Source organism: Rosa rugosa, chromosome 5 (assembly GCF_958449725.1).
Source record: "Rosa rugosa chromosome 5, drRosRugo1.1, whole genome shotgun sequence".
Classification (NCBI taxonomy): domain Eukaryota; kingdom Viridiplantae; phylum Streptophyta; class Magnoliopsida; order Rosales; family Rosaceae; genus Rosa; species Rosa rugosa.
In genome coordinates this window covers 14,681,188-14,708,497 of record NC_084824.1, presented here as the reverse complement: position 1 = coordinate 14,708,497, position 27,310 = coordinate 14,681,188, and the positions used below count along the sequence as shown (strand labels likewise).

At 39.2% G+C, this 27,310-nt stretch overlaps 5 protein-coding genes and 1 long non-coding RNA gene across 8 annotated transcripts; 5 read left to right on the top strand and 1 right to left on the bottom strand.

Annotated features, from left to right (window-relative positions):
* The first annotated feature begins 7,234 nt into the window (after positions 1 to 7,234).
* LOC133710989 (uncharacterized) lies at positions 7,235 to 9,778 on the top strand. Its single transcript, XR_009846991.1, has 3 exons — positions 7,235 to 7,823; positions 8,499 to 8,574; positions 9,500 to 9,778. It is a non-coding gene; the product is annotated as an uncharacterized LOC133710989 (long non-coding RNA).
* A 1,163-nt stretch (positions 9,779 to 10,941) lies between these two features.
* LOC133711242 (aldehyde dehydrogenase family 3 member H1-like) lies at positions 10,942 to 12,870 on the top strand. The gene is made up of 2 exons (XM_062137397.1): positions 10,942 to 11,029; positions 11,260 to 12,870. Exons 1-2 carry the CDS (start codon positions 10,942 to 10,944, stop codon positions 12,807 to 12,809), a joined length of 1,638 nt encoding a protein of 545 aa, XP_061993381.1. The 3' UTR covers positions 12,810 to 12,870.
* Positions 12,871 to 13,436: 566 nt separating this feature from the next.
* LOC133710583 (uncharacterized) lies at positions 13,437 to 15,142 on the top strand. Its single transcript, XM_062136689.1, has 4 exons — positions 13,437 to 14,012; positions 14,083 to 14,164; positions 14,271 to 14,387; positions 14,820 to 15,142. The coding sequence occupies exons 1-4, from the start codon at positions 13,891 to 13,893 to the stop codon at positions 14,868 to 14,870; spliced, it is 372 nt and encodes a 123-aa protein (XP_061992673.1). The 5' UTR covers positions 13,437 to 13,890; the 3' UTR covers positions 14,871 to 15,142.
* A 4,137-nt stretch (positions 15,143 to 19,279) lies between these two features.
* On the top strand, positions 19,280 to 22,771 carry LOC133710610 (B3 domain-containing protein Os01g0723500-like). Of its 3 annotated transcripts, none has more exons than XM_062136718.1 (6): positions 19,280 to 19,419; positions 20,841 to 20,982; positions 21,447 to 21,780; positions 21,869 to 21,928; positions 22,087 to 22,175; positions 22,366 to 22,771. In XM_062136718.1, the coding sequence occupies exons 2-6, from the start codon at positions 20,872 to 20,874 to the stop codon at positions 22,597 to 22,599; spliced, it is 828 nt and encodes a 275-aa protein (XP_061992702.1). In that variant the 5' UTR covers positions 19,280 to 19,419; positions 20,841 to 20,871; the 3' UTR covers positions 22,600 to 22,771. The 3 variants fall into 3 exon arrangements, with proteins under 3 accessions (XP_061992702.1, XP_061992703.1, XP_061992701.1); XM_062136719.1 differs by lacking the exon at positions 19,280 to 19,419 and adding an exon at positions 20,617 to 20,757 and having other exon boundaries at positions 21,875 to 21,928; XM_062136717.1 differs by lacking the exon at positions 19,280 to 19,419 and adding an exon at positions 20,617 to 20,757.
* Positions 19,368 to 20,594, top strand: LOC133710609 (uncharacterized). Its single transcript, XM_062136716.1, has 2 exons — positions 19,368 to 20,350; positions 20,460 to 20,594. Exon 1 carries the CDS (start codon positions 19,368 to 19,370, stop codon positions 20,343 to 20,345), a length of 978 nt encoding a protein of 325 aa, XP_061992700.1. The 3' UTR covers positions 20,346 to 20,350; positions 20,460 to 20,594.
* A 99-nt stretch (positions 22,772 to 22,870) lies between the features above and the next one.
* LOC133710611 (DNA replication complex GINS protein SLD5) lies at positions 22,871 to 25,760 on the bottom strand. The gene is made up of 6 exons (XM_062136720.1): positions 25,205 to 25,760; positions 24,744 to 24,866; positions 24,380 to 24,462; positions 24,179 to 24,288; positions 23,369 to 23,468; positions 22,871 to 23,280 (listed from the first exon to the last, which is right to left on the bottom strand). The coding sequence occupies exons 1-6, from the start codon at positions 25,370 to 25,372 to the stop codon at positions 23,166 to 23,168; spliced, it is 699 nt and encodes a 232-aa protein (XP_061992704.1). The 5' UTR covers positions 25,373 to 25,760; the 3' UTR covers positions 22,871 to 23,165.
* Between the last annotated feature and the right edge of the window lie 1,550 nt (positions 25,761 to 27,310).

Here is a 27,310-nt window from a genome sequence, read left to right as displayed (position 1 = left end):
GTGTAGATCTGTCCAGCTAGACATTAGACAAGAAGACATAGGACCTCAATTTGGAGATGTGAAATTTTGAGTTCGAAGTGATGAGGATGGTTGAGGCGTGTTGCTTAGTATAGCTTTTACTACGAAGTTTTGTTTGAAACACGAAGCGTGTTGAATGAAAACGTGATTGGGACAAATTTAACATAGAACTATCGGATTTTGCTTGGAATAATGTTTCATTGACTAACATATTGATAGTTTATGAACAATAAACATGCGCTTTGGTGTTTTCGTGAGGTTTACTATCAATTTCTCTACTTTAAGGTCTCGTTTGGTTTACGGAAGGGAAATCAATTCCCTTGCATGTCTTTCCTATGAGGAAGAGAAACTAAAGTTCTTGTCAGGTTTCCTTTCCTCTGTTTGGTAAAGCAGGGAAAGTATTCAAGAAATACCATTTGATTTCCCTTCCGGTGTTTGGTTGGTGCAGGTAAGGAAAGTAAAAATATAAATGTTTCAATAATACCCTTGTATTTTAAAATAAAAACAACATCATAAAAATTTGAAAGTACACCAATTTTTATGCAAGAGAGGGTATTGTTATCCAAAAACTTTTATAATAAATGTTGGGAAATGGGAAGGGAAAATCAATCCCATGGGGTCTGAGTGGAATGATTTTCCCCTACTTTCCCCTCCGTCATGAAAGTATTTCTAGAGTTTGTGGTTACCAAACAAAAGAAAGTAATGACTTTCCTTTCCTGAGTCTCAATTCTGTGAACCAAACGAGGTCTAAAGATGAACATGTGCACAACTTATAAAAGTAAATTCGTATTTTTGAAATATTCAATTTCGTAACACGTGTTAAATTTTGTCCAATTTCACAACTCATGCTGAATTTTGTCCAATTTCGTAACACATGAAGATGGAGTTAATATGAAATAGACTAAACACAAATTGGCTTTATATATAACATATATAGGCCTATAGGGACACTGATCAAACTCAGAAAGATATTTTATCCATTGAGCAATTCTCTTAAGACATCAATATGTTAGAGTAAGCTGAGGGGTCAATTGAATATTAAAATAAACTTAGATGTTTAAGCTATAATCTAAGCTCTTTAGATGTGATAAGTGATTACCAAAGAAGCAGCTGTCACATACTCACATTCTTCTCCAAAATGTATTAAAACGTGCTTCTACAACCCAATTAAACTACATCTCTATAGGTCTTTTCTTTCGAGAGCTTCTCTCTCTAAAACTAGAGAGAGAAAACAGATCTGAAAACACCAATCTCCCTCCCCCTTCTCTCTTGCCCAAATCTGGATTCCTCCGGATCTAGATCGACGGCTTCTCTTTGGCCTCTCTTTTCTTTTTCCCTTGTTCTTAATCGTTTTTCCTTGATTCTCTTACACTCTCTGTGGTGATTACACCCATTTTGTGGTGATTTTGCTAGCATATGTTCAGTTCCAGAGGACCTGGTTCCTCATTTCTGTGCCGACCATTCCAAAAACTTTTCAGATCCATAAACCTCCATGATTCCCCTCATCCAGTACCTCACATTAGCTCCCCTCCTTCTACCAAAGGCCTACTCCTTGAAGGTTGTCGTCACTACCTCTTAAAAGTGAGAAACACTTACCTAGAGGTGTATGGGTGCTCACGCATGGGTGTTTCACCCCCCATTAACCATTGGATTTTTTCTTTGCTATTGGCTTATGTCCTATTTCGGTGGTTTCGTTTCCTCCCTGGTTTGAGTCTCTTTGGTGGATTAGAGATAGTTATTGTTTGGTGTTGGTTCCATTCTCTCATCCCCTTAAACTTTGGTTTTGTATGGATCTGCGTTTTGGGATTTTACTGGCAGCAGCTTTTCGGTTATCATCCCTTCGATTTGGCACTTCTCGTGACCTCTTGGCCCCTGGCGGCGGCTGTGCGGGATAGCTTGGGCGACTGCGGCTGTGTTATTATTGTAGGAGATGATGTTTTATTTAATTTTTAGGGTTACACTCTTTTGCCCTATCCATGTGGATTATGGTTGAGTTGTAATTTTCCTTGTTGGGTTTATTTGTAATTGGGCCTTGTTTTGGGCTCCTCCCATTGGGTTTTCTCCCTTTGGTAATTATTAATGAAGTTTTCATTAATTTCAAAAAAAAAAAAACTACGTCTCTCTACCCATTTTTATTATCAACGGACAGCTCTTTGGGCTGTAACGACAGAACGGATCATTAATATTTTTTGTTTAATTGTAAAATTACGGGTAGAAGAATCTGAATGTAAGAAAATATAGAGACCATCTTAAACAAGAATCACTGCATGCTCGCTACAGAATACATATGTAATTAAATTTTGTCAACATTTCAAAAGACAATGCTTAAATGCAATAAGGCGGGTTTAGGAATGGGCAAACGGGGGATTCCCCCACCCCCGCCCCTGCCCCAAATTTCCCCCACGCCCCCGTTCCCCATTTGGGGATATTTTCAAATGGAGCATTCCCCGTCCTGCCCCCGCCCCTGCATTTGCCATTTTCTCTATATGAACTTTTTTGTTTTTCTATTTTGAAATTTTCTATTTGCTATCTTTTTAGAAAATAGAAAATTTCAAAATAGCATACGATCACAAAATCACAAATGATCGGTCAATGTAATTCCGTCAAGCACCTAATCACATACGATCTTAACTCAGCATACAATTCACAAATCACAATTATACGACGATCTAACGGTCGGATCCTCACGGATCGCCTAGAGGATCATCTTTACCAATTTATACGATGATCCAACGATTGAATCCTCACGGATCGCCCTTAGGATCATCCTCTCAAAATTATACGAAGATCCAACGGTTGGATCGTCCCAGGTTGCCTTTAGAATATTCCTCACAAAATTATTCGATGATCCAACGGTCGGATCCTCATCCGGGACCACACATAGTCATCGGAACACTTCTACGATCAATATATCAAAAGTAAAAGTCGATCGGACGGCCTGATCCTCACGGATCAAAACCCATTTACGCCAATATATTGAAACTACATTTCGTAACAACTAAGACTTTATTAAATTTACGCCAAACAAGAATTAATACCAAAAATCTCGGTCATTACAACGATCGGATCCTCACGGATCGCCTTTTGGCTGCACAACACCTCCAGCCATGGTGGCTCGTCTCGTTTAAGACTTGAAGACTTGAAGGTGGGCAAGAAAAACACCCCGTGTATAGGCTTTTTGTTTTTTTTTTTTAGAATAAGAAAAATTATAAAAATGCCTTGGTTGAAAAAAAAAATAATAATAAAATTGGGGAACCCTCATGGGTAATGGGAAACCCCGCCCCCGCTCACGCACCTGTGATGGGGGAACCCCGCCCCCGCCCCCATTTGCCCATTCCTAGGCGGGTTTCAAATTTTCAATACTTGAGGATTTCATGACTGATATATCAATATCAAACTAGCAAAGCCAGGATGAATCAATGACCATCAAATTTGGGTTCCATTTTTTTGTTTACAGTAGCTGTTCTACTGTACTACACTAGTGTTGCATAGGTCACAAGTCACTTGACTAGATGATGAGAAAGTGTGTGGCTTTGTGTTTTGGGTTTCTCAATTCACATGCTATCACAATGAAGGATTTAATGCTATCAGAGAGTGCAGAAATATATCAGAGTGCAAAAACTCTGACAATGAAGGATTTAATGTGCTATCACAGTTGCAAGTTATTTGAGAATCAGTACTTGGTAAAGTTTGCATTCAAGTTTGCATTCAAGTACTTCTCTCTCTATTTGCTTCTCTTGTTTCTCTGAAATATTAATGTGAAGCAATTTTTTTTGTTTTGAGTCTATGAGAGCTATCAAATATTGAGTCCAATTTTGGAAAATGGCAATCGAGAAGAACATCTGAAAATGTTAGGGAGAGTCAACCGAAGCCTTCCCGTCCTCTCTAAATCTATCAGCCATGCGCATCTCCTTTGACCTCCTTGTCCTCCTGCTTCCAGCAATGGTCGAGTGGCTTGTGGTGGAGCTGTGCAAATTAAGTAGAATATTTTGGGTTGAAGCAAGGTGCCGCTGGCTTATGATATTCCTTTTGCCCCATTCATAGGGGTAAATCATCTATTGTGTTTGGTATTGGAGTAGGATTTCTATTAATTGGCCATTGTGCTAGGTTGATCCAAGGTGTGGGACCGCATATATAATGTTCCTTATGCCCTCTTTCTAAGGGTATTTCATCGCGGCAGATCGACCTACTTTGTTTGGTGTTGGGTTAGGCTTCCTATTGACCATTGTGCTAGTTCAAGTAGTTATTTTAGGTTTAATTTCTTTATGCTGGCTCTTTTCTTCAGCACGGGTAGCAGGTTAAATTTCCTATGTTTTATTCCTCGGAATTGGCTTGTCTATTGGAAGTTATGTTTGTGCTTGTATTTTTCGGCCTTATGGGTTTTTAGAGTTTGCTTGTTAAGAAATGATACCTCACACAATTTTGAAATCACTGAAATGCATGAGTTAGCTAATAGGCTTATGAAGTGATGATGCCTGTACAACTCTTTTTCAGTTCAAGTTGGCTGGCACCCTGGGGTTTTGTCAAATCGATGTGTGTTTCAGTATTTGATTGTATTTCATTAATCTCTTATTTGAGTTAAAGCTCAATGGAGGCTGAACTGTTGAGAATCTATGGTTAAAACTCACTAATCTACTTTGTAACCTAAGTACATAACATACTTTTTTATCATGATATATAGGCTGGTTGTGGCATAAATGATAAATTGATATTGAAGGCTTAGCTTCATAGAGTGATAAGTTGGATAACATTGTTGACATTGCTTAAATCTAGGGGTGGGCACTTTATACCGAAAATGCGGTTACCGACCCGAACCGCACCGAAAAAAGGGGTTCGGTAACCGCACCGAACTAAAACGGTGTCGTTTCATGATCACACCGCACCGAACCGCATAAAAGCAGTTCGGTTGCGGTTTCGGGTCATAAACCGCCCGATTTAAACCGACCCGCACCGAATTTGTTTTAATTACATTTTATTTATTTATTATTTCTCTATTGATAGAAATGTTGGTTTTTAATATATAAGAAATCCATTTTTGTTTAGGTTTTCAGTTTGTAATAAGTTGCTATGTTTGCTTGATCATTGATATATATATATATGGGTTTGTTAAGTGTTCAAATATGGTCTTTCTGCAAGTTGCTTGATATTTGGATGACATTTGCCAATTTGTGTGGACTCTAAATGCATTCAAAATTTATTTATGCCTTATTGAAACTGTTAGGTAAAAATAAGCATGATTTTGGCCTTTTCTTTTTAGTTGAAATTAATAAATCGGTCCAAACCGAAACCGACCCGCACCGCACCGAAAAATGGTGTAACCGAAATAATTGGTTCATCCCTTTTGTAATGCGGTTGCGGTTTGATATATAGGCCAACCAAAAGAAAGCGGTTTGGTTGCGGTTTGGGCCTTAAACCGAACCGCACCGCGCCCACCCCTACTTAAATCTGCACTTTCAAAATAGCTTTTATTGTTATATTTCAAAGACAAATCCATCAATGTCATAATCTGAAGTTGTCTCCTCCCCTTTTTGTTGTTAAGACAATCCATCCAAAATTCCTTAAGCTATGTTGAATGAATTGTCTGAGAGGGCTAATTTAAAAGTTAAAACTAAAGGACCCTTGAGATTGTTCATGGAATGTAAGAGTCCATGAAACTGAAATAGGTATCTACTTCAACAAAGGCTGCAAAAATTCGGGTTGGGATGGTCTCACCAATTCTGGAAAACATGAAATTCAAACCAGAAGGCCATGCGGTAGGCCAAGACAATCCGATGGCTTCTTTTAAGTTTATAGTTATTGTTTGTTCGAGATTTTTAGTTGTCTTTAGTTCTTGGATTTGTCTTCGTATCTCAAATAAGTCCTTAATCTTTCGAGTTAGGATTGTCGTCATGAATTCCACTGGGCGGCTGGATTTGGATAGCTGATCTGTTGTCAATGAAACTCAATTTTCTACTGGCTTAAGGTTGTGTGTTTCATTACTAGTTTGCGTTGATGTGATCGGGAGATTCTAGGATACTCACCCAATAGTTCTATATTGTTGTTACTTGTCCCATTTATTGTTGACTATTTTGGTCAATTTGGCTCAATTAGTTGCCCAATCTTGTCATCGTCATTGAATATTTTGACATGTCAGTCTCTTCTCTTTCAATTGAAGATATTTATTTTAGTTCATTGATGTATGTCGTTGGTTGTAATGTCTTAGTAGGTGTTGTGGTGGTTGTCGATTTGTAATTGTAGTTTATTGGAATGATTTTTTTTTTCAATAAAAAAGAAATTTAAGAATTGCTAATTTACTTATTTCATATTGAAGTAAATTAGCAAGTCTCATTAATTAATATTATTTGCATGTTTGACAACCCCACAATGTCAATTGGGAGGAAGTGGTGTGCACAATTTGTGTGTCAAAGAGATTGATAGGTCAGTGCTAGTCTGTCTAGAGAGACAAATGGAAGCAATTTTAACTGTGGTGAACAAGTTAGCTAGGTACTGCTTGTGCAATCATCTAGAGGAGTCTAGTGAGAAATAGCCGAACTATTTGGGTTGGTTATACTTGTTCATATTCACTACTAATCACTAAGTGAATAAGTTGCTGTGTATTAGGCCTCAACAATTAAGACCCGCAATTTTTTTACCTCAATTTGAAGGTTTCACTAGGGCTGGGATTTGGAACCGTAAAACCGCACCGAACCGCACCGAAAATGATGATTGGAAGATTTTGGATTGGTGGAAGCTTAATGGAGGTAAATATCCCAACTTGCAATCATTGGCTAGAGATATATTAGCCATACAAGTGTCTACAGTTGCAAGTGAGTCAAGTTTCAGCACTGGGAAAAGGGTAATAGATCCATACAGAAGCTCTTTAAACCCAAAAACTGTAATACCCGAAAAATTCAAGTTAATTTCCGATGACGTTTTGGAAATGATTTCGTGGTCGTGGACACGAGTACGAAGCTTAGAGGAGTGTGGAATTAGTTCGAACGATTTTATTTTGAAAACTGAACGTTTTAGGGGGGTCAAAGGAGTTGACTTTTTATACATTGGGAAATTGGGAAAACTTCCTTCATGAAAGTTGTAGAGCGCGTCGATACGAGTTCGTGAACATATGGAACGTAATATTCGGAGTTCGTATGAATAAGTTACGAATATTTGAAAATTGGGATTTTCTATAAATATGAAAAAAAATCCGAATATTGCAAATGAGGACAGAATTTCTGGAACTCCAGAAATTTCTCCCCATTTCTCTCCCGAGCCCAGCCGCGACCCCCTCCCTTCGTCACCTTCGTTCTTCCTCATCCGGCCACCGATTGATGTGAAACAAAGTGGGTTTTTCTGGTCTCGACCCCCTTTACGAGTTTGTAGAAGAAATCGAAGTGAAATACGAGCTGTATGAGGCTCTACAAGGTCGAGAAGAGAGCCTCGTCGGAGACGAAATCGCTCTTCCCCACTTTTTCTGGGCTCTACTTTGTCTGGCCATATCTTCCTCTACAGGCCTCCGATCGACCTGATTCCAAAAGCAATTTTTCTCACCGTGAAGTTTTCTACAACTTTCCAGAAGACATCGACTTGAGATAACCATCGTGGTGGCCGCTAGAAGACCGAGAAGCCGCACAGCCGAGCTGGAAATCGTCTTCCTTCGCCACCTTGGTTCTCCCAGCTCCGGCCACTATAGCTCGAGTTCTTTGAGGGCTTTTCTAGCCCAGAGGAAGTAGAAGCTATCCCCAAGAAGGCTTGCAGCGATTTAATCCGGGGTGATCGAATTTTGAAGATTGGGAAACTAGGGTTCTTCGGGTTTCAAAACTTGCGAGGTAAAATTCTACTTTTTGGCTTATAATCTGACTTTGGTGTAGTTATGAAAAGTGAAATTGGAGTTGAGTTGAAGGACTTTGATGTTGGGAGTTTTGTCTAATTTTGACTTAGGATGAGTGGCGGTGCCGCCACTGTGATGGTGGTTTCCGGCGACCTCCGGACACCCCAAGGACAGTTTCTGTCCATTTTTGTGTTCTACGTGTCGATACGATCGTTTGCATATATAATTCATAATTTTTGGATATCGTATGATGAAGTTATGAATTTTTAAGTTTCGATCGATTTCGATCGTTAGATTTGTGATATGTGAAGTTAGGACCGTCAGATGGACTTGTAGTTTTGATACGATGATCTTATGACTGTCCCAGTGGCTTTGTGTGGTCATGGGCGAAGATCCGACCGTTGGATCTTCGTATAAATGCAAAACGGTGATTAGGGAGGCGATTCGTGAGAATCCGTCCGTCGGATTTTTGTATAAATTTGTGAAGATGTTAGTAAGGACGATTCAGGAAGATCTGACCGTTGGATCTTCGTGATGATTTTTGGGGGGTGATCCTAAAGGCGATCCGTGAGGATCCGACCGTTGGATCATCATTTAATTTCGATCCGACCGTTGGATTGTCGTTTGAGTATGTTTTTGAGCTATTGGCTAAGTTAAGGTCATGTGTGATTAGGTGATTGACGGTCTCCCTTGGGTGAACGATTTCGGTGTGTATTGTGTTGAATTGAAGACGCAGCGGGAATATCGAGGTGAGTAAATCGCACATGGTTCATTCACGAACCGAAATTCGGTGATTTTATTTAATTGAGAAATTGTGGAAATTGTTTTACTAAAATAAATATTTGTTTTAAATTATATGGACTTGATCGACTACGGTCCATAGGTAAGTAAAATGTATTTAAACTATAAAAATGAATTTCTAGATTTTATTGCATGTGAACTATAGTTGGTATTAGTGGTCACTCTTGTGTGGGTGACTACGTATATATATATTTACGTGGAATATATATTGGATGGTGTGATTTACTGAGTTATATTTTGAGCATTACCCTTGGAATATGTGATTTATCTTAGATGTTGTGTTGTCTATGATAATGGGTAATTGAGTAAAGTGCGATAGTTGAGTCGTTGAGATGAATTAAATGAAGAGTCGAGTGAATTGAGAAAAGCAGTCATTCGTAAGGTGAACCTTGGCCCAGGTGACACTTTACGATACAGTTAGAGCTCTAGTCTGTCTGCCGTCATACTGCTTGGGGGATAAACGAGTTATCATATGCCCTTGGGTATGACATGACATACTGAATGGGGTGATTAATATAATTAATCATAAGCCTGTAAGTATGATATACTGAATGGGGTGATTAATATAATTAATCATAAGCCTGTAAGTATAATATACTGCATGGGATGATTTATATAAATAAATCATAAGCCTGTGAGTATATATTGAGTAAGAAGTTGTTTATTATTGAGTAGTCATGATGAGATGTGAGTTGATTGATGCTTGAAGTGATGTTGTACACTTCAATTCTTATGCAAAACAAAATTAAAATGTGCTTGAGTTGATTGTGTTACTTTAAATCGTGCAATCCTTTCATTTACTCATACGAGCTTTGCAAAAAGCTTACCGGGTTTGTATTGTTGCAATCCCGGTACACTATTCAAACGGTGTAGCGGGTAATCCTGCAGGTCAGGAGAATCAGGACGGTGATCGTGCGGGTTAGAGAATTTGTTTTAGTTTTACAGCAATTGTAATTGTGAGGTGAGTTATGCTCATTTGAGCCTTACAATATAATTTGGTGAGAGTGTGCTGTAATAAACAAATTTGAGATTTGGTTTATGTAATATCGAGCGATGTGAAGTGTGGTTGTTTTGAGAAAAAAATTCAGGTTGTATTTATGTGAGTTGTATTAATTCATGTTTCGGATTTTTAATTGTATTTAAAATTCGGGGCGTGACAAAAACAGTTGAAAAACTGATATGTCTTCAAAATTGGTTGAAGGCTGATGCCATTATGGGGTTGGAGTACATTCCAACTATAGAGGAAATGGAGTCATATGAACAGATTGAAGCTGGTATGTGTTTTTGATGTTTTTAGTTTACTATTTTTTAATATGGTACAAGAAACTAGTTTTAAAATCTATGTGATTTACTGTTTTGAGTTTTGACATTGTGCAGACCATGAAAAAAAGGCTAGAGAGAATGATAAGAAGGGCAAGAACACTATTGTTGCTGCATCTGCATCTGCACCAAGTGGCAGAGCAACCAAGAGTTCTGAGGCTTCGGCTTCAGCCCCTACAACCAAGAAGAAAAAGCAGAAAAAATGATTCAATTTATTGTTTATTTTTATTTGCTGCATGTGAGACTTTGAGTTTGCAATTTAATTGCTGGGAATGTGTATTATTGAATTTATTGCAGTTCTGCAGTTTGCAGACTTGAGTTTGTAGTTGTATAATTGTATTGCTGGAAAGTGCTTGAGTGTTTGTGTTTGACAGTTTGAGAGTTTTCAGTTTTGATTGTTTGATAGTTTAATGCTTTCATCACTTTCATGCTTTGACAGTTTGGGAGTTTGCAGGAAATTGATAATTTGCTATGTTGATGTTGAATAATGAATATGTAGATTGTAGATATTGTTTTGAGTTTGAATGAGTGAATAGATTGTGATATATTGAATCATTTGAATGTATGTATGGAAATCAGGAAAACTGAAAACTGGAAACTAGAAACGGCTGAAAAGCAGTGTTTCTATGTCGAAAAATCGAGGAACCGATTTGGGAACCGATCCGAGTTTGGAACCGAGAAACCGAGAATGGAACCGAACTGAGATTGGAACCGAAAAACCGAGGAACCGACCCGAGCATGGTCGGTTCGGTTCTAGATCGGTTCTTGCTCCAAAAAACAGAAAACCCGAACCGATAATTAGTTGTCGGTTCCGGTTTCGGTTCCGGCGAATTTTTGCATTTTCAAAACCGAATCCAGCCCTAGGTTTCACCGCATCAACATTATATTTGCGTTCGCGCCTTTTATATCTTTTTCTGCTACCGCTAACCGCTATTGAGTGGTGTGTGATTTTTATAGAGTTTAATATGAAAGATTAAAGAATCAGGAGTTCTGGGATGGCTTATAACCACTTTGCAATCCCTGTCACACGATTAAAAGCTGGACATATTGTTAAGCACTTAAGCTTATTCAACCCCACCCCAGGCTTGAACGAATATCCATCCTAGTAATAGTAATTTCACTTGAACTGAGCAACAATTAGCACAATTTTGCTCAATTACAGGTTAGATCCAAATATTACTCGAATACTGTAACCGTATCCAAATCCGATTCGTGACCCAGGAGTCCGAGTCTATCATAGTCACACTTCTCTGTCTCCAAATCTGTTTTGCTTTTTTGGCTTTCTTCACAAGTCAGATTTTCACTATAAATAGACGCACCCCATTACGACTCACCACCATTCTGCTTTGCCTTCACACAAAACCCACACACGTACGTATCCTTCTTCTTCCCCTACTCGTTCTTCCGTACTTGCAATGGCGGCGAAGGTAGGTTCGAAGGAGAAGCAGCAGCGGCGCTGGCGAAGGAGCTCCGAGCCAGCTTCGCATCTTCCAAGACTCGGAGCTACGAATGGAGAGTGTCGCAGCTCAACGGCCTCCTCAAGCTCACCACCGATCACGAGGCCGAGATCGTCTACGCTCTCAACTCCGACCTCTCCAAGCCTGAATTCGAGTCCCTAATCTACGAGATATGCATGGTAAAGAGCTCGTGTAAATTGGCAATCAAACAACTCAAGTCATGGATGAAGCCAAAGAAGGCTAAACCTTCAATGACCACTTTCCCTTCGTCAGCTAAAATAGTGTCTGAGCCTCTTGGTGTTGTACTAGTAATTTCAGCATGGAATTATCCTTTCTTGTTGTCCCTTGATCCAGTCGTTGGAGCCATTGCAGCTGGTAATGCTGTGGTTCTAAAACCATCAGAACTTGCTCCTGCCACATCGTCATTGCTTGCAAAACTATTAGGAAAGTATATGGATAGTTCTTCTGTGAGAGTTGTTGAGGGGGCTGTTGCTGAAACATCTGCCCTATTGGAGCAGAAGTGGGACAAAATATGTTACACAGGCAACGCAAGAGTGGGAAGGATTGTGATGGCTAGTGCTGCAAAGCACCTTACACCTGATCTTTTGGAGCTTGGAGGCAAATCTCCTGTTGTTGTTGATTCTGGCATTAACTTACAAGTCGCAAGTAGGCGGATAATTGTAGGAAAGTGGGGGTGTAATAATGGACAGGCTTGTATTTCCCCTGATTACATTATAACAACAAAAGATTTTGCTTCTAAATTGGTGGATGCCATGAAAAGTGAATTGGATGGCTTTTATGGGAAGAATCCGCTACAGTCAAAAGATCTGTCTCGTATAGTGAATTATAATCACTATGCTCGCTTGACAAATCTGTTGGATGAGGATAAGGTTTCTGGGAAGGTCATCCATGGAGGTGAAAGGGACACGAGCAACTTGAGGATAGCTCCCACCGTCTTACTCGATGTCCCACAGGACTCCCTGATGATGCAGGAGGAGATCTTTGGTCCCTTGCTACCTATTATCACGGTTGACAAGATAGAAGACAGCTTTGATTTGATAAACTCAGGAACAAAGCCGCTTGCTGCATATTTGTTTACCAACAACCAGAAGCTGAAGGATCAGTTTGTAAGGAATATCTCTGCAGGAGGTATGGTTATCAATGACACTACCATTCATCTCGCTGTTCCCTCCTTGCCATTTGGAGGAGTTGGGGAAAGTGGAATGGGTGCATACCATGGGAAATTCTCTTTTGAAGCCTTCAGCCATAAGAAAGCAGTTGTTTGTCGAGGTTTTTTTGGAGATGCTTCTTTGAGGTACCCTCCATACACAGAGGGGAAGCTAAGTGTTCTAAAGGCTCTGGTCGGTGGTGATAGTATAGTGGACATAATCCTCTCTCTGTTCTGATGGTGTGAGGCTTAAAATTTAAAATAGGGTTCTGTTTGTGTGCCATTCACTGTTGTTTTTTTTTTTTCCTGATTTGTTAGCTGTTTTTTTTCTTTTCTTTTCTTATACCATAGCTTTTTTCTTATTTGTTAGACACAATATATAAAAGATTTCAATTCGTATAGTTACCTAGTTAAAAAGTAGTTGATTTTGATTTTTCGCCTTACATCTATGAAATCTCAGGAGTCAGGACCAATCTTGGTGGCAATTTGGTTCTGATTACAATTTGAACCAGGTTTGGTTATAAATAAAAAGGGAAAGGTTAGAGTGAAAGATGTAAAAGTTGTTGATAAACGTTACAAGTAAAGTGTCTCATCTGAGCTTCAGCCAAAAAAAAAAAAAAACAATTTTTGTTCCCTAAAACCATTGGACGACTCATTCATCTCCATTAGAAGAGAGATAAATATCAATTAATGAATATTTTGTCAGTTTGCATGAAAAGATAAAGTACGTAAAAGGAATGTTGGCATTTACAGAAAAATAAATTACATCGCACATTTGGTCATGAAAAGTCTTCATAAAAATAAAATAAGAGGAATGAAAAGTTAATGTTGACGAATTTGTAAAAAAAAAGAAAAAAAAAATCCCTAAAATTCTACCTTTAGAATAGATTTGGGGTTTCAATTCTTCTGATTGATTTATAAGTTTGTTTTTGCGATTGTTGTAGACAGCCGTCCTAATTCCTAATTAATAGGTAACTGTTTTTATCGTGACTTTTACCTTAGGTTGCGTGTACTTATGTTGAATGTAATTTCAAAGAAATTCTCTCATAAAAAGAAAATAAAAGGCCCAGGTACCAGTTCTTGATAACCACGCGGGCTATGCCGATCGATTCCCGCCCGTTTCAGTGTTCCAGTTTATTGTAAATCTTACCCACCCAAACACCAGTTTAAGGGTTTCCTCTCCAACATCTTTCAGTGTTCCACAATAATCATTAGGCACCCAGCATTGTTGAACGCACGCCAGCTGTTCGACGAAACGTCTAGCTGAACATTGCTTCACCGGTTTTTGCTTTCTGGTACAAATTTTGTAGTCCCCAACTATGATGAGGCTCTACAATGGCTTCCTTGACATTCTAAAGATTCAGAAGTTTCGGAGAATCGTGTCATATACTGGGTTCTACTGCTTCACAGCGGTCTTGAGCTACGCTTACACAAGCAACACGTAAGTCATTTTGAAGCCTTACCACGTATAAAAGTGACAATACTTAACAATCTCCATCTGGGTTTTGCAGAACTAGAGCTGGGTTTTCCAGAGGTGACCAATTCTATGCGTCTTACCCGGCTGGAACTGAGCTCTTGACGGACCAAGCTAAGGTTTGTGACTACTGTGATTGTTACTTTTTGGGTTTAAATGTGTTTGATTTGATTGGTATTGGGTTAGTGTTGGATGTGATACTTGAATCTTTGGTTTTGTTTCCAGTTGTATAAAGCTGCCCTTGGTAATTGTTTTGAAACCGAAGAATGGGGTCCTATCGAGTACTGCATCATGGCTAAACACTTTGAGCGCCAAGGGAAAGGGCCTTATGCTTACCATGCCGTAAGTTATTCTATACTTCACTAAAGCATTCGTCCAGTTTTCCAATTAAATGGTTTGAAATGTTTGGTTCTTTGGTAATGATACTTGCTATTTTGAATTCATGTTCGTATGTAACTATCTGCCTCAGCATTTCAGAAATGTTACCTCTCATGATTCATTATTCATGAAAAAATTGCTTAAGCATTCATATGGGTTACAAGTTTATGTGCTCTTTGTTTAACTATTCATATGTTCCTGTCCCTTTATATGCTTCTTAAGCCGCTTCCTCCACAATAGTGATGATTTTTGTCAAATGAATTTCATATTATTCCTCAAAGTTACTCTAAAAATTCCATGGAGTTTAGAATTAAACATTGTTTTATTAGGTCAAATAGAAAGAGTTTGCTCTTACGTTGCTCTTTAACTTCGGCATTTTTACTGATATGTTTGCAGCAATACATGGCACATCTTCTGTCTCTTGGACAACTTGATGGAAGTGGCTAGAAGGGTTTTCCGTTCTCCAGAAGATGAGTAGGAGATCTCATACCAGTATCTCTATGAACTAGCAGATGAATAACTGATGTACAAACTTCCTATAATTCATTTTGTATACATTTTCCATTGTGCTCAGTATACCTATTGTTGAATGAGTGAATTGCTAAACAATGGGTTTTGCTGCCCTCATAATCTGTAGCCATTAGCCAGTTTCCTAGTTTCAGACCAAAGGAAATTATGTTACTCATAAAATTCAATTGTTATGGTCTTTTAATCCATCACTTACCTGTGCATACAATTTAAGCCATTTGTAGCCTATGAAAACGAAGTTGTCATCGGCATTTCATTCTTGAGAGTAATATGAGCAAGTAAAATTTGGGATAGTAACGTCAAAGAGGCATCATCATCTCATAATAGTGTAGGTAAAATACTTTGAAGAGATAAAAATATCTGGTTATATATATATATATATATAATGCTCCAATGTAAACACTCTCCGACTTTGCTTAATTGGACCCCAAGTTGCCACATAAACAATTCTCCAACAAACTAATATCCATCATCTCCTCTGGGACTTCTATCAAACACGACCCATCGGGGGAAACGGCGGAACAGCCGCAATCGGCTCTGTTGGCAACACATGGGAGAATAAAGGAAGGAAAGGAGTGGGTGATGGAAGAGTCGGGATGTGGAGAGGGTAAGGGGTAGAGGGATTGGGTTGAAACAGATATGGGTCCATAAACGGAGGAAAAGAAGGGATAGATACTTCTGGTAGAGGGTCTATTGGGTTTTGATCCAAGAAAGTTGGGTCCAAAAGCATTTCATGGTGGGCTAAGAGTTCCTGCATAGCTCTTGGGTCAGAATGATGGCCCAAAAAGAGAAGTGGATCAGTAGCATGAGAGATGAGGATTAGGGAGGGAACATGCTGAGGTGGAGGAGGAAGAGCCAGGTCAGCGAGAGACAAAGAAATTGCCAATTGCATGTCCTCCACGTCAGGTGAAATTGGGTGAGGTGGCGTTTCAGGAGATGATGGGGCTGGCCACTCATCCAATTTTTCCTTACCCTTATCAACGGGCTTGGTGCCAGATGGACCTGCCTGTGATGGCGCATCAGACGTATCCTCTGAAACTGGTTGCCACCTGCCCTGTTGTGGATGGGCAAGAATTAGGGCACCCGTCTGCGGCAAAGGGTTGCCTGAAAAGGCACCGTAACCGGCGGTAGTAACAGGCAGGGTGTTTCTTGGGCGGGAAACATAGGTGCCATTTTGCTGATACCTACGTTCAACATACCTGCTTTGCCTATTCTCAAAATCCTGATGATTGAAACGATCCCATCTTTGGTGATTGTCAGGAGGAGGACGGCGAGGAGTAGGAACTGCCATCCAAGGGCCCAGCTTGTCAGCGGATGCATGTCTTCGGAAAGTACAAGTACTGATGGTATGGCCCAATCGACCACAACGATAACAGAAATCTGACAATCGCTCATATCGGATTTCAGCCCAAGTCGCTTCCGTATCACTACTGCTAAACCAGAACCCAGGAGAAAGAGGGGCTCGAGAATCTACCTGAACCCGAACATGGAGATAGCCAGGATTGCCAGAAGGGGAGGTAGGATCATCGACAGAGATAACAGTCCCCATTTGAGCACCGATCATTCGCGCAATATCTTCAGTCATGTGACCCCTCTGTAGCCCATGAATCTGAATCCAAAAAGTGATGTGGTGGAGAGGAATATCCTCCAATCTACTGGTCAGTGGCCAAGGATGAATAGCCATGCTGCTGCTCCATTTCGGTTGATGATGTAGGCATGTCTCAACCAATTCTCTCAGATCAGGCAACTAAACCTCGTCGAGGCCGACCTCCTTCTGGTTCAGGTTCCGGTAAAAGTAAGGGTTCAGGCCGTCGGGGAAGACCAAGAAAGATCAGGCCTTCTGAAAGCTCTGGTTCCTTTGCCTCTCCTCAGGTTTCGGGTTCGGGTCAAGGTAGGGTGTCTCCGATCACTACCTCGACCCCTTTCTCCACTGCTCCAACTGTATCTTCACCTCTGGTTATCACTTCAGCTCCATCAGGTCAAGCGGAAGTTAACAATGGCATTGGTAGCTGGCCAGGTGCAGCTACGGGTTGTGAATGAGATTGATCTCCTGGAACTGTCAAGGTTTAGGGTCGTCCTTGACAGCAAAGTCTCTTCGAAGATTGTGGAGAAAATACGACCCGGAGATTATGTTTTTAATGGAGACTCATCAGAAAGAAAACATAATCTCGTCCTGGCAACGTCAGCTTCAGTTTGATCAGTATTTTGTTGTCAATCCTGTAAATACTAGTAGTGGGGGTCTTGCCGTTTTTTGGAAATCTTCTGTTCAGGTGTCAATAGTCGAATATAACTCTAATGTTATTGACATGGATGTGTATTTTGCTACTGAAGATTTCAGATGTAAAATATCCTGGGTGTATGGCAATCCTGTTGAAAATAAAAAGAACTCCTTTTGGTGTTATATGTGTCATTATTTCTCAATTCAATCTATTCCTTGGATTTGTCTTGGAGATTTTAATGATGTCTTATACACTACTGAAAAATGGGGTGGCTGTTCTCCCTCTCTGTGGAGAATGAATCTGTTTCGCAATTTTCTTAATCATTGTGCCCTGAGAGACCTTCATGCTCAGGGTCCTCTTCATACTTGGTACCGTTATCAGCATGGGCAAGTAAATATGAAGGAGCGCCTTGATCGCTGTTTAGCTAACTCAGAATGGTGCTCTTCTTGTCCTAATTCCCAGGTGATCAATCTTCCGATTATTGGTTCGGACCATCGTCCACTTCTTATGGATTCTAATCCAAAGGTGTTACCTTTCCGGAAATGCTTTCGGTTTGAGCACATATGGACTTCTGTAGATTCCTGTGAACAGGTTATTGCACAAGCTTGGCTGAATGCCTCCTCCTCAATAGCAATGCCTACTTGGATAGCCAATTTGAAGTCCTGCAAACAATCTTTGTTGGTCTGGAGCAAGCAAACTTTCCCGAATTCTCATAAACAGGTGGAGGAATATCTAACTCAACTAAATCATCTTCATAATACCTCTGGGTTGCACTCCGCTGACCAGATTCGAGTCCTTACCCTAAAAATTGAGGAGCTTTGGATTCTGGAGGAAAAATTTTGGCATCAGAGATCCAGGGTTGCTTGGTTGAAATTGGGAGATCAGAACTCCAAGTTTTTTCATCAGACTGCCACTCAACGAAATCAGAAAAACAAGATTCATAGACTTCGTAATGCTCAGGGTCAGTGGTTGGATTCCGAAGTAGACATTGCCAATACTTTTCTTCAGTTTTATCAGAAGTTGTTTACTTCCTCTGGACCAAGAGATTGGGCAGATATAATTCAGTTGATTGATCCGGTAATTACTACTGATATGAACAAAAGCCTTCTCGCTGCGGTCACTCTTGATGACTACATGAGGGAATCCGAGCCGCCTCAGAGGGAGCTGTGATAGAAAAGATAGAGGTTCCGCCCAGCAAATCTACCCGAAAACGACCAATCTCAGACCAAGCAGTAGTAAGAATCCGGATGACCGAAGGGGCATGGAGAGTGCGATCAGCAATGATCGCACCAACCAGTTGGGTGTCACGGCCCTGAGTAGGTTGAGTAGGTGGAGGTAGCTGGATAAAGAGTTCACCCTCAGGAATGCCATCAGAGGTATGAGGAGGACTAACGGGGAAGGATTTCTTGGGTGATAGTGGTGGAGAGAAAGTAGAGGTAGAGTTTTTTGTGGGGGATGGGGGCGGAGATAAAGTAGAAGTTGGAGATGTTGGTGGTGAGTACTCCATAGAAGATAGGTAGGGTTTGTAGTTTTGGATGGGAGATTGCGTTGCATGGCCAGGGGGATTTATATGCATGCAGGCCGACATATGAAGACACGCGGAACGAAGAACAGGGAGGTATGACTGGTAGGATTACGGAGAAGCGAAGAAAACCTGAACAGGTGTTAATAAGGTAGCCTTCAAATTCTTGAGAGGTTTTGCATGAAGAACAGGTGTGTTACATGAAGAACAAGTGTACCTGGGGCGTAATAGGGTGAAGCCAAGTAATAAAGTAAGTAATGATTATGGTGAAGAAGGGGGAAGTACGATGAGATGAAAGGAAAACTCGAGATCAAGAAAAGTGAAGAAAAAACGGGATTGGAATAAGGGGATGGAAAATTGGATCTAGAAAAACAGAAAACAGTAGCACTAGCTACAGTGCAGATGCTCGAAAAGTGAGCAAGCTGCTCTCAACCTAGAGAGAGTTTTTAATCCTATCCGATGTTAGGGGCTGAATGAGACTCGGACCCATTCCGGATACTCTTGTCTGGCCTCTCAACAAATCCGGGATTTACACGGTTAAGTCAGGGTATTTTGCAGTTCACATAGGCCTCTTCTCAACCAACTGTGCCTCATTCACATACTTCACATATTCCTGATTCATCAATTTGGAAGCGCCTTTGGTCCATCCAAACTCTTCCGAAAATTAGGAATTTCATGTGGAGAGGTTTGTCAAGTACTCTTGCAACAAAGGCTGCTTTATTTGCTCGTAAGTTATCTTTGGATCCAATCTGTTCTCTATGCCAATGTTTCCCTGAAACTTTGGAACACATTCTTTTTGCTTGTCCATGGGCGAGAAAGACTTGGATGTTTCATCCAATTGGTTACCGTCCCCAGCTTCAACAACTTACAACTTTTGATACTTGGTTCTATCAGCTCTCTTTCCCAGTTTCCACAGAAAAATCTCAGCAACAAGAGGTTATGTCTCATATTAGTTTCTTACTTTGGTACATATGGAAACATAGGTGTCATTGTGTATTTAATTATAGTACTCCAGATTCTAGATTGGTTGCATCTACAGCTTTTGATGCCTCTCTAGAATTCCTGTCCTCAAAGAAGAAGATGGTTACTCAATCAGTCAAATCCTCTCTACGATCCAGACCACCACCAAAACCAAAATGGATTCCTCCTCTGCCTCAACAACTGAAGATAAATAGTGATGCTTCTTGGACTTCTCAGTCTGTAGGTGTGGCTGCTATCGCTAGAGATAGTACAGGACACGTGGTGGGGGGTGTTCACTCATTCAGTTCAGCCCCAACTCCTCTCTATGCTGAAGCTCTAGCCCTTTTGGCGGCTACTAATCTTGCTCATAGCCTTATTGATCAGCATATTCAAGTAGATTCGTTTCTGTTTGAATCTGATTCCTTTCAACTAGTTGATCTCCTTAATAATTCAGGTCCATCTTCAGATTGGGCTGTGATGCCCCTGATAGATTATATTCGAGATCGTACAGTTGCTCTCCCTTCTTATAGCTGGACTTGGTCTAGCAGGTTGGCTAATCAAGCGGCAGATCACTTAGCTTGTTTGGCTCGTAGGAGAATGTGTCCGGATGATTGGTGGATTCATCCTCCTTCCTCCTTATCTTACTTCCTTCTCTTAGATGCTGTTTCTACTCCAGATTTCATTTCAGTTTAGTTTAGGTAGTAGTTTGTTTCCCTTCTGCTGTTCGTCTTTTCCTTTTGCTGTAATCTGGTTTGGTTGTTTAATGAATTCTCATCTTGTCAAAAAAAAAAAAAAAAAAACATGTAGTGGCAGTTTGAACCAAGCTTTAGTCTTTACTCTTCAACAAGAAAGGCCAACAATGGGGACCATTTCTCTATTATCTGCTTCATTTTCTTCATTACAGAAGCTCTGACGATGCTGATGAGCTCAGCTTGTTGCTTTAATTGCTTTTACTACTCTTCTGATATCTCTGAAGAGCTTGTTTAGCTGAAAATGGCGTTATACAGCTTTTCTTTACAACCCACATTCATTGCCTCCTGCTCTGCATTTGTTGCAATCTGGACCGTTGATTTGGCCCAAGAGAGTAGTACTCAGCCTTTATAGTGTATTGCTCCCTCTTTACTTTGTGCAAGTTTGAATACAGTTAAGTTTTAGTCTTTGAGCCATTTCTTTGCTGCCCCATTTCAGAGAAGCACTAGCTAGCTAGTTGGAAGAAACAATGGCGAGAAGAGCATGCACATCTCTTCCATTTCATGATGGTAGTGTTGAGGAGGAGAAGGGGCCTACCTTCTTCAAGATCATAAGGCCTGGATTCAACACTGAGCATTTGGTAAGTAATTTCATGCCCTACCATCTCTTCGTTTTCATGAATTTTGTTTTGAATGTTATTGCCGTTTCTCTGCAAATAGGGATATCACCAGATCATTTATGTACATATATATGTGTGTGTGTGTCTTGGTCTCTCTGTTTTGGGTGTTGTGCAAAAACATATTAGATTAGGATTTAGGACACACTATCAGAAATCCCTACAAATTAACTTCAGCTGAGGTCAATTACAGGCTTTTGCTAATGTTTATGGGTGATGTTGTAAGCATGCTTAATTTCTAGCATGTCATGGAGGTACTTGGCATTTGATTTTTCCAGTAAAATGTGCAGCATATTGTCTGTTTGACTATAAAGAAATCTGGGGTGAAATGATAGAATCAAAACACATTGAGGCTCTATTATTTTTGTTTGTTGGTTTTGCTTATTGATGATGAAAGTGACTTCTTTATCTTTTTGTTAATTATGAAGAGAATCCCACCTGCATTTCGGAAGCATATATTACATGAATCCACTAAGAGGGCAACCTTGAAATTGAAGAATTCATCAGATACTTCCTGGACTGTTAAAGTAAGTATAACAGGAAGGGATATATATTTGAAGGATGGCTGGCAGGAGTTTTTAAGAGAAAACTCCCTAGGTGATTCCGAGTTCTTAGTGTTTAGGTATGACAAAAATATGCATTTCATCATTAATATTTTTGACAAGAATTGCGTTGAGAGAGTGAATATCACCGACCTCAGAACACATAAAGCATCCACCTTTCCAGACAATACTAAAGGGCCTTTGGCAAGACCACCTACAGGTACTTACTCTAGTGTAACGTGATGTTATGTTGTTAAAAACATATCTTAATCCCTCATGTCTCTGCTAATATATGTATGTATGTGAAGCTCCAGGTGATCATCGATATGACTCGGCTGTGGAAGCTGCTCATGTGCTTAAATCCAAAGGTAATTAATTCAGGCATTAAAACACTGTTGGGTTCATAGACATTGTTGGCGTGATAGCTAATAGCTTAAGCTGTTGGTTTAATTTTTTTTTAAAACATATTACTACTAGAACCCATAACTCACCTCTGCTATGCTTTATTTTGTACCTGAAACTGCAGGCGAGCACCTTCCAAGTTATGCAGCTGCTGCAGCTTTCAAATCCAAATTTCCTTACTTTGCAAAAGTTCTTGCAGGATCGAAGATGGTGGTAAGCAAGCAAGCCTCTTATATTCTGTATTTGATTTTCTTAGTATAAACCTTAAGCTGCAAATAGAACTGCCGCAACATCTTAGTGGGAACTTAGCTTAGGTATATCATACTCGGGTTCATTGCTGGTGTTAAAACTTTTCAGCTTCTCTCTCTCTCACATATCTGTTCATTGGTTGTCACTGATGCAGGCAATTCCCACACACTTCTATAGGGAGATATTTTCTTCAAGCAAATATGATGAACTTTTCCTGGTGACTTCGAAGGGAAAATTCACAGTGACGCTTCTCCCATGCACTGATACAGTGATGTTGTCTGGAGGGTGGTCTTCCTTTAGAAATGACAACCAACTCCAGGAAGATGATATTTGCATCTTTGAGCTTGTGAAAGAAAACACCATGGTGGTTCACATTTTCCGAAACTGATTAGCTTTAAGCTACTGTTAACAGAATAATTTAAGCTGTAAGCATTAAGGATTTCTTTCTCATTTGACTGAGACATGCCAGTACTATAGTACTGGCTTTAAGAAGTATTGTATTTAGGAGTATGCATTATGCAGTATCAATAGTTTAACATTAACTAGTTCACCATTATTTATATGGATGTTATCTTCGAAACAGGCAAGACATCAGATATATAATGTAAAAATAAAAACTGTGGACAATTTGGCATAGAATGGAGTATTAAGAGCTGCAATTAAGGGTGCAATACATGCCTGCTTAACCATTATTTTATCAAACTAGCAAAGCCAGGATGAATCATGAACTCCCACAAATGATATATATGCCATGGCATCATATTTTGAGGATTTCAAATTTTAACATTCTCAATGTTAAATACAACTACAAGAATATTGCTCAGAAGCACACTGCCATGGATTACAAATCGCTAGTTTCAGAACAAACTTGCAAAGCAATAAGGTGGAAAACTGGAGATACTGTAAGATCATATTTTAACGAGGAGGGCACAAAGCTCTATTCCCCTTAGGTGCTCAGAATAAATCAATCCTCCCTTCCTCTACGAATTTCTTTATTGCTTTGTAACGCACAAAGTATAAAACATCAGGCTCCATTTCGAAAGGTTCCTCCAATGGTCTCTGGTTCGCCCTGTCATATGGAAATTAAAACCAGTAAGTGCAAGAAAAGAAATAGCACGTTCCAATATGAAAGTATATGTTCATGAATTATCACTTGCCTGTCATCTGATGGCCCATCTTCATTGTCCTCGAGCTGGATATGTCCAAGATAGTAATTGGTTTTGCATACAACAAACGTGTCTAATTGGGGTTTTGCCACTGTAAGCCAAAGATATAGAGAACGTATCAAATCCAGAAGTCCAAACTGTAAAAATTTCAACTATATACTATACAAAAAGAAAAAAGTTATAGCTGTTCTTCAGTGAGGTGTATGGTGCTAGTTCAGCAGTGGGAGTGACTTTAAAGAAAAGTCTATATATTCCAGATGCCAAGAGAATATAAACTCAGTTATATTAAATGAGTTGGGCATACAAAGTTTTCAAACAACTCTTGCATTGTTCCTCTGATAAAGTTATTAAATACAAACCAAAAGCATTGAAATAAAAGCACTTTAGGTATAGTTTAATGAACAGGTCAAATAAGGATTTAGTTCAAATATCTTGTCCCACACAGTAGCTTGTAACTGGTTTCCCTCACCTCATGCTAATTGCAAAGTATCAACTACGGCAGATTTTTCCTTGGCACAATCTCCACCACTGATTTGATTATTATAGTTACCTAATAAGTCGGAACTGCAGTAACATGGATATCCTGAACTGATCATGAATCTAAGTCTGTAAGGTGAAGTCTAAGAGAAGCTACCACAGAACCAGATATCTCAGAGAAAAATGAATCTAAGCATTGACTAGAGCACTGGCTACAATATTTTTAGAAAACGAAGTTGATAAATACCAAAACACACACACACACACATGCAAAACGGAAAACACAGAGCTGCATGAAATCTGGAAAGAAGATAATATGAGTACCCATGTCATTCTCTTCACTGATCATAGATTGCTTGAATATAGACTGATAGTTATTAGGCAATTTCGACAGAACACTCTCTTCAAGATGCTTCTCCAAATCAACAAGACACCTGTTACCACAGAGACACCAAACCATAATGAACCTCAAGCATGAGCTTTTACCAAAAGAATACAAACTAATAAAGCAGCTAGAGTCCTCACGTTTTTGCAAATGCCTTCTCCTGTTTAGAGAGATGGTTGTAGAGTTCAGCAGTAGCTAAGATGTGAAAGATGTATTTCTCAATCTGCAAAAGAAAGTTCCTCGAAAATAAATAACAAGAATGATAAACATCTAAACCCGTAGAAGATGTTTTCGGTAGCATTTATGCGATTACTACTGCTTATTCATTTACATCACACTATCACAGCCAGAATTCTCTAGGCCACTTTATTTTTATCAAATGATATCAAGCATGGGGTGAGTGCTATTGTTTCTCTAATACCAAGAAATCCGCACAAAAGTGAAGAATTGCTTTCAAATGCAATAAGAAACACATCAAAACACAAGAAGAGAGCAGGTACCCACCTTCTGCAGCCGAATTCGAAGATAAGATCTCAACAAGAACTGAGACCTGTCCAAATCCATCTGGTAGAGTGATACAGTAAGTGGATCAATACCAGATTGAGCATCTTGCTCCACATTTTCTTCCTGTAAATTATACATACCCAATTGGGGTCAAACAATAACACAACCACAAAGAGTACCCAAAATTCATGTACTTTGTAAGAATTGAAATCACCCAAAATCCAATTCAATCCATAACTAAAAAGAACTGAAATTCACACCAATTTCTCATTAAACTAGCAAAAATTTGTCACATCAATTCACCCAGAATCCAGTTCAACCTAATTGAGCCCCAAAACCAAATAAATAAATAAAAAAACATAAAACCACTCAAATTGTATCAGAAATTTCCAGCAAGGTTGAACTTTAGATGAACCAAACAACAAAATTAGGGTTCTTATTAAAAATTGAAGGGAACCCACCACCAATTCGATCTGTCCAGTGAGCCTGGCAATCAAATCAGTCTCGAATTTCAAAATCTCCGGAGCCGCCTTCTCTTGCCGCCACGCCCTCTTCAGAAGCTCGACGTCGGTCGTCTGAATCAACGTCTCGTATTCCTCCGTTGACCCGTCTCCGTCTCTCGCGTCCATCCGATCCGATTACCAAATTTTCCCTTCAAAGCTTTCTCCTTTCTACTCCCTACTTCGTTTTCCTCGGCTGTTAACCAAAGCAAATAGATTGAGAGGGAAAACAGAATCGAATTGGCGCCAAAAAAAAAAAAAAAAAAGTTGATCTTTTTTTTTTTTTTTTCTCCGGAAAGTTGTTGTTAAAAAAAAAAAAACAGAGTTGGGATAAAGTGTTGCAGAGGAGACGGATCGCGAGTTTGTGCGTGAATCTAACACCATTGGAGGGACAGGCAGTGACGTCATGAAGACGGACGGCCAGGATTGGATGGGGTTTGATTCACACACAAACTGGGGATGCGTCCCATCTAATCTACGTCTCTCTCTCTCTCTCTTCTGGGTTTGAAGAGAGGACGAGAAAGTGGGGACTGGGGAGGGGTTCAGAGAGGGGGGGATGTTGTTAGCTATTTATAGTGTCGCCCACCGTACGATATGGACGGTGCGTGCGCTTGGATTTGTTTGTCGGTTTTCATGTGTGTGGGAAATGCCACCTGGATTTGTTTTGTGTATGAATTAAGATTTATGAGAATAGAGAGCATCAAAGTAATGGAGATGCATGTCTACACATCTTATTGTTCTCTAGTAATCTAAAAATGGAAATCACATATATTGACTCTACTTCATTAGCTCATTGTGCTATTCCTTGTAGGATTCTTGTACCATTATGTTTTCCCTCTATGATGAATATAAGTTTAATTATACACAACTTTATAAGAAATAAAATCAATTAAAAATCAAATTTTTTTATGTCCTTCTAGTTGAAAGGTTAGTGGTATAAGAAGGATTACTAAAGGTCTTAGAGAATGTCAAGTTGAAGGAGAGACTCGAAAGTGCTTGTCATTGATAATTTTGACATTTTTTAGAGTATCAAAACTTAAAAAAATATTGAAAGTCATCAGAGATATGTCACTTCTGACTGTGTACCTATTTAAAGTATGAAATTCTCTTGCTTCGAGAAAATTCTGGACCCAAAGAGTTCCTAAATCCTAATGCAATATCTCATGCTAGTAGTTTCAATTTCCTCAACTCTAGTTGCCTTAAGCGCTCCAGATTTTTTTTTTTAAGTTGTATTCTTTTCAATATATATATACAATAAAAATGAAAAAATTGAACACTATTTTGGTCTATATAACGACCATAAGCATTTGATTTGTTGGCAACCATGATCAAAAGAAGGACGTATTTGGAATTGCTGTTGAAATGTCTACTAATGCTTTTCGATAATTTGAAAAATATTATTTTTTTACGAGGAGGCACTACAATTGTAATTTCAAAACAGTTACTTGCTATGTATTCTTTTTTTATTATTATTCAAAATTTCAAATTTCAAATTAGGAGTAATAAATGCATAAATTCGATTCATTTATTACCTTAAGGGAAAATTTATTCACACATTTCTAAATATTTAATATACATTTGTTACTCAATACACCATCCATTTAATTTTTTATTCTGTCATTTTATTAAGGGAGAAAAGAATTACACAAATGGTCACTAAATTATAACTCATTCGACACTTTAGTCATTGACTTTTCAAAAATATCATTTTAGATACTCAAATATAAGTTTGCGATACACTTTAATTAGTCATTGCAGTCACTTTACTCAATGCTCAAAAATATCATTTTATTAAGGGAGAACTACATCAATAGTCACTGAACTATAACTCAATAGCTCATTTGACACTTTGGTCAATGACTTTTCAAAAATGTCACTTTAGATACTCAAATTTAAGTTTGCGACACACTTTATTGCCGCCAAATTTGTCACAAACACCATTAAACTTGAGGGCATTTTAATCCAATCACCCGAAAAAATGAGATTTGTTCATCTACGTATTTGAAATTTTCCATTAGAGAAATTTGGATACATGCTCAAAAATTCCCAAAGACTAACGCCACTAAC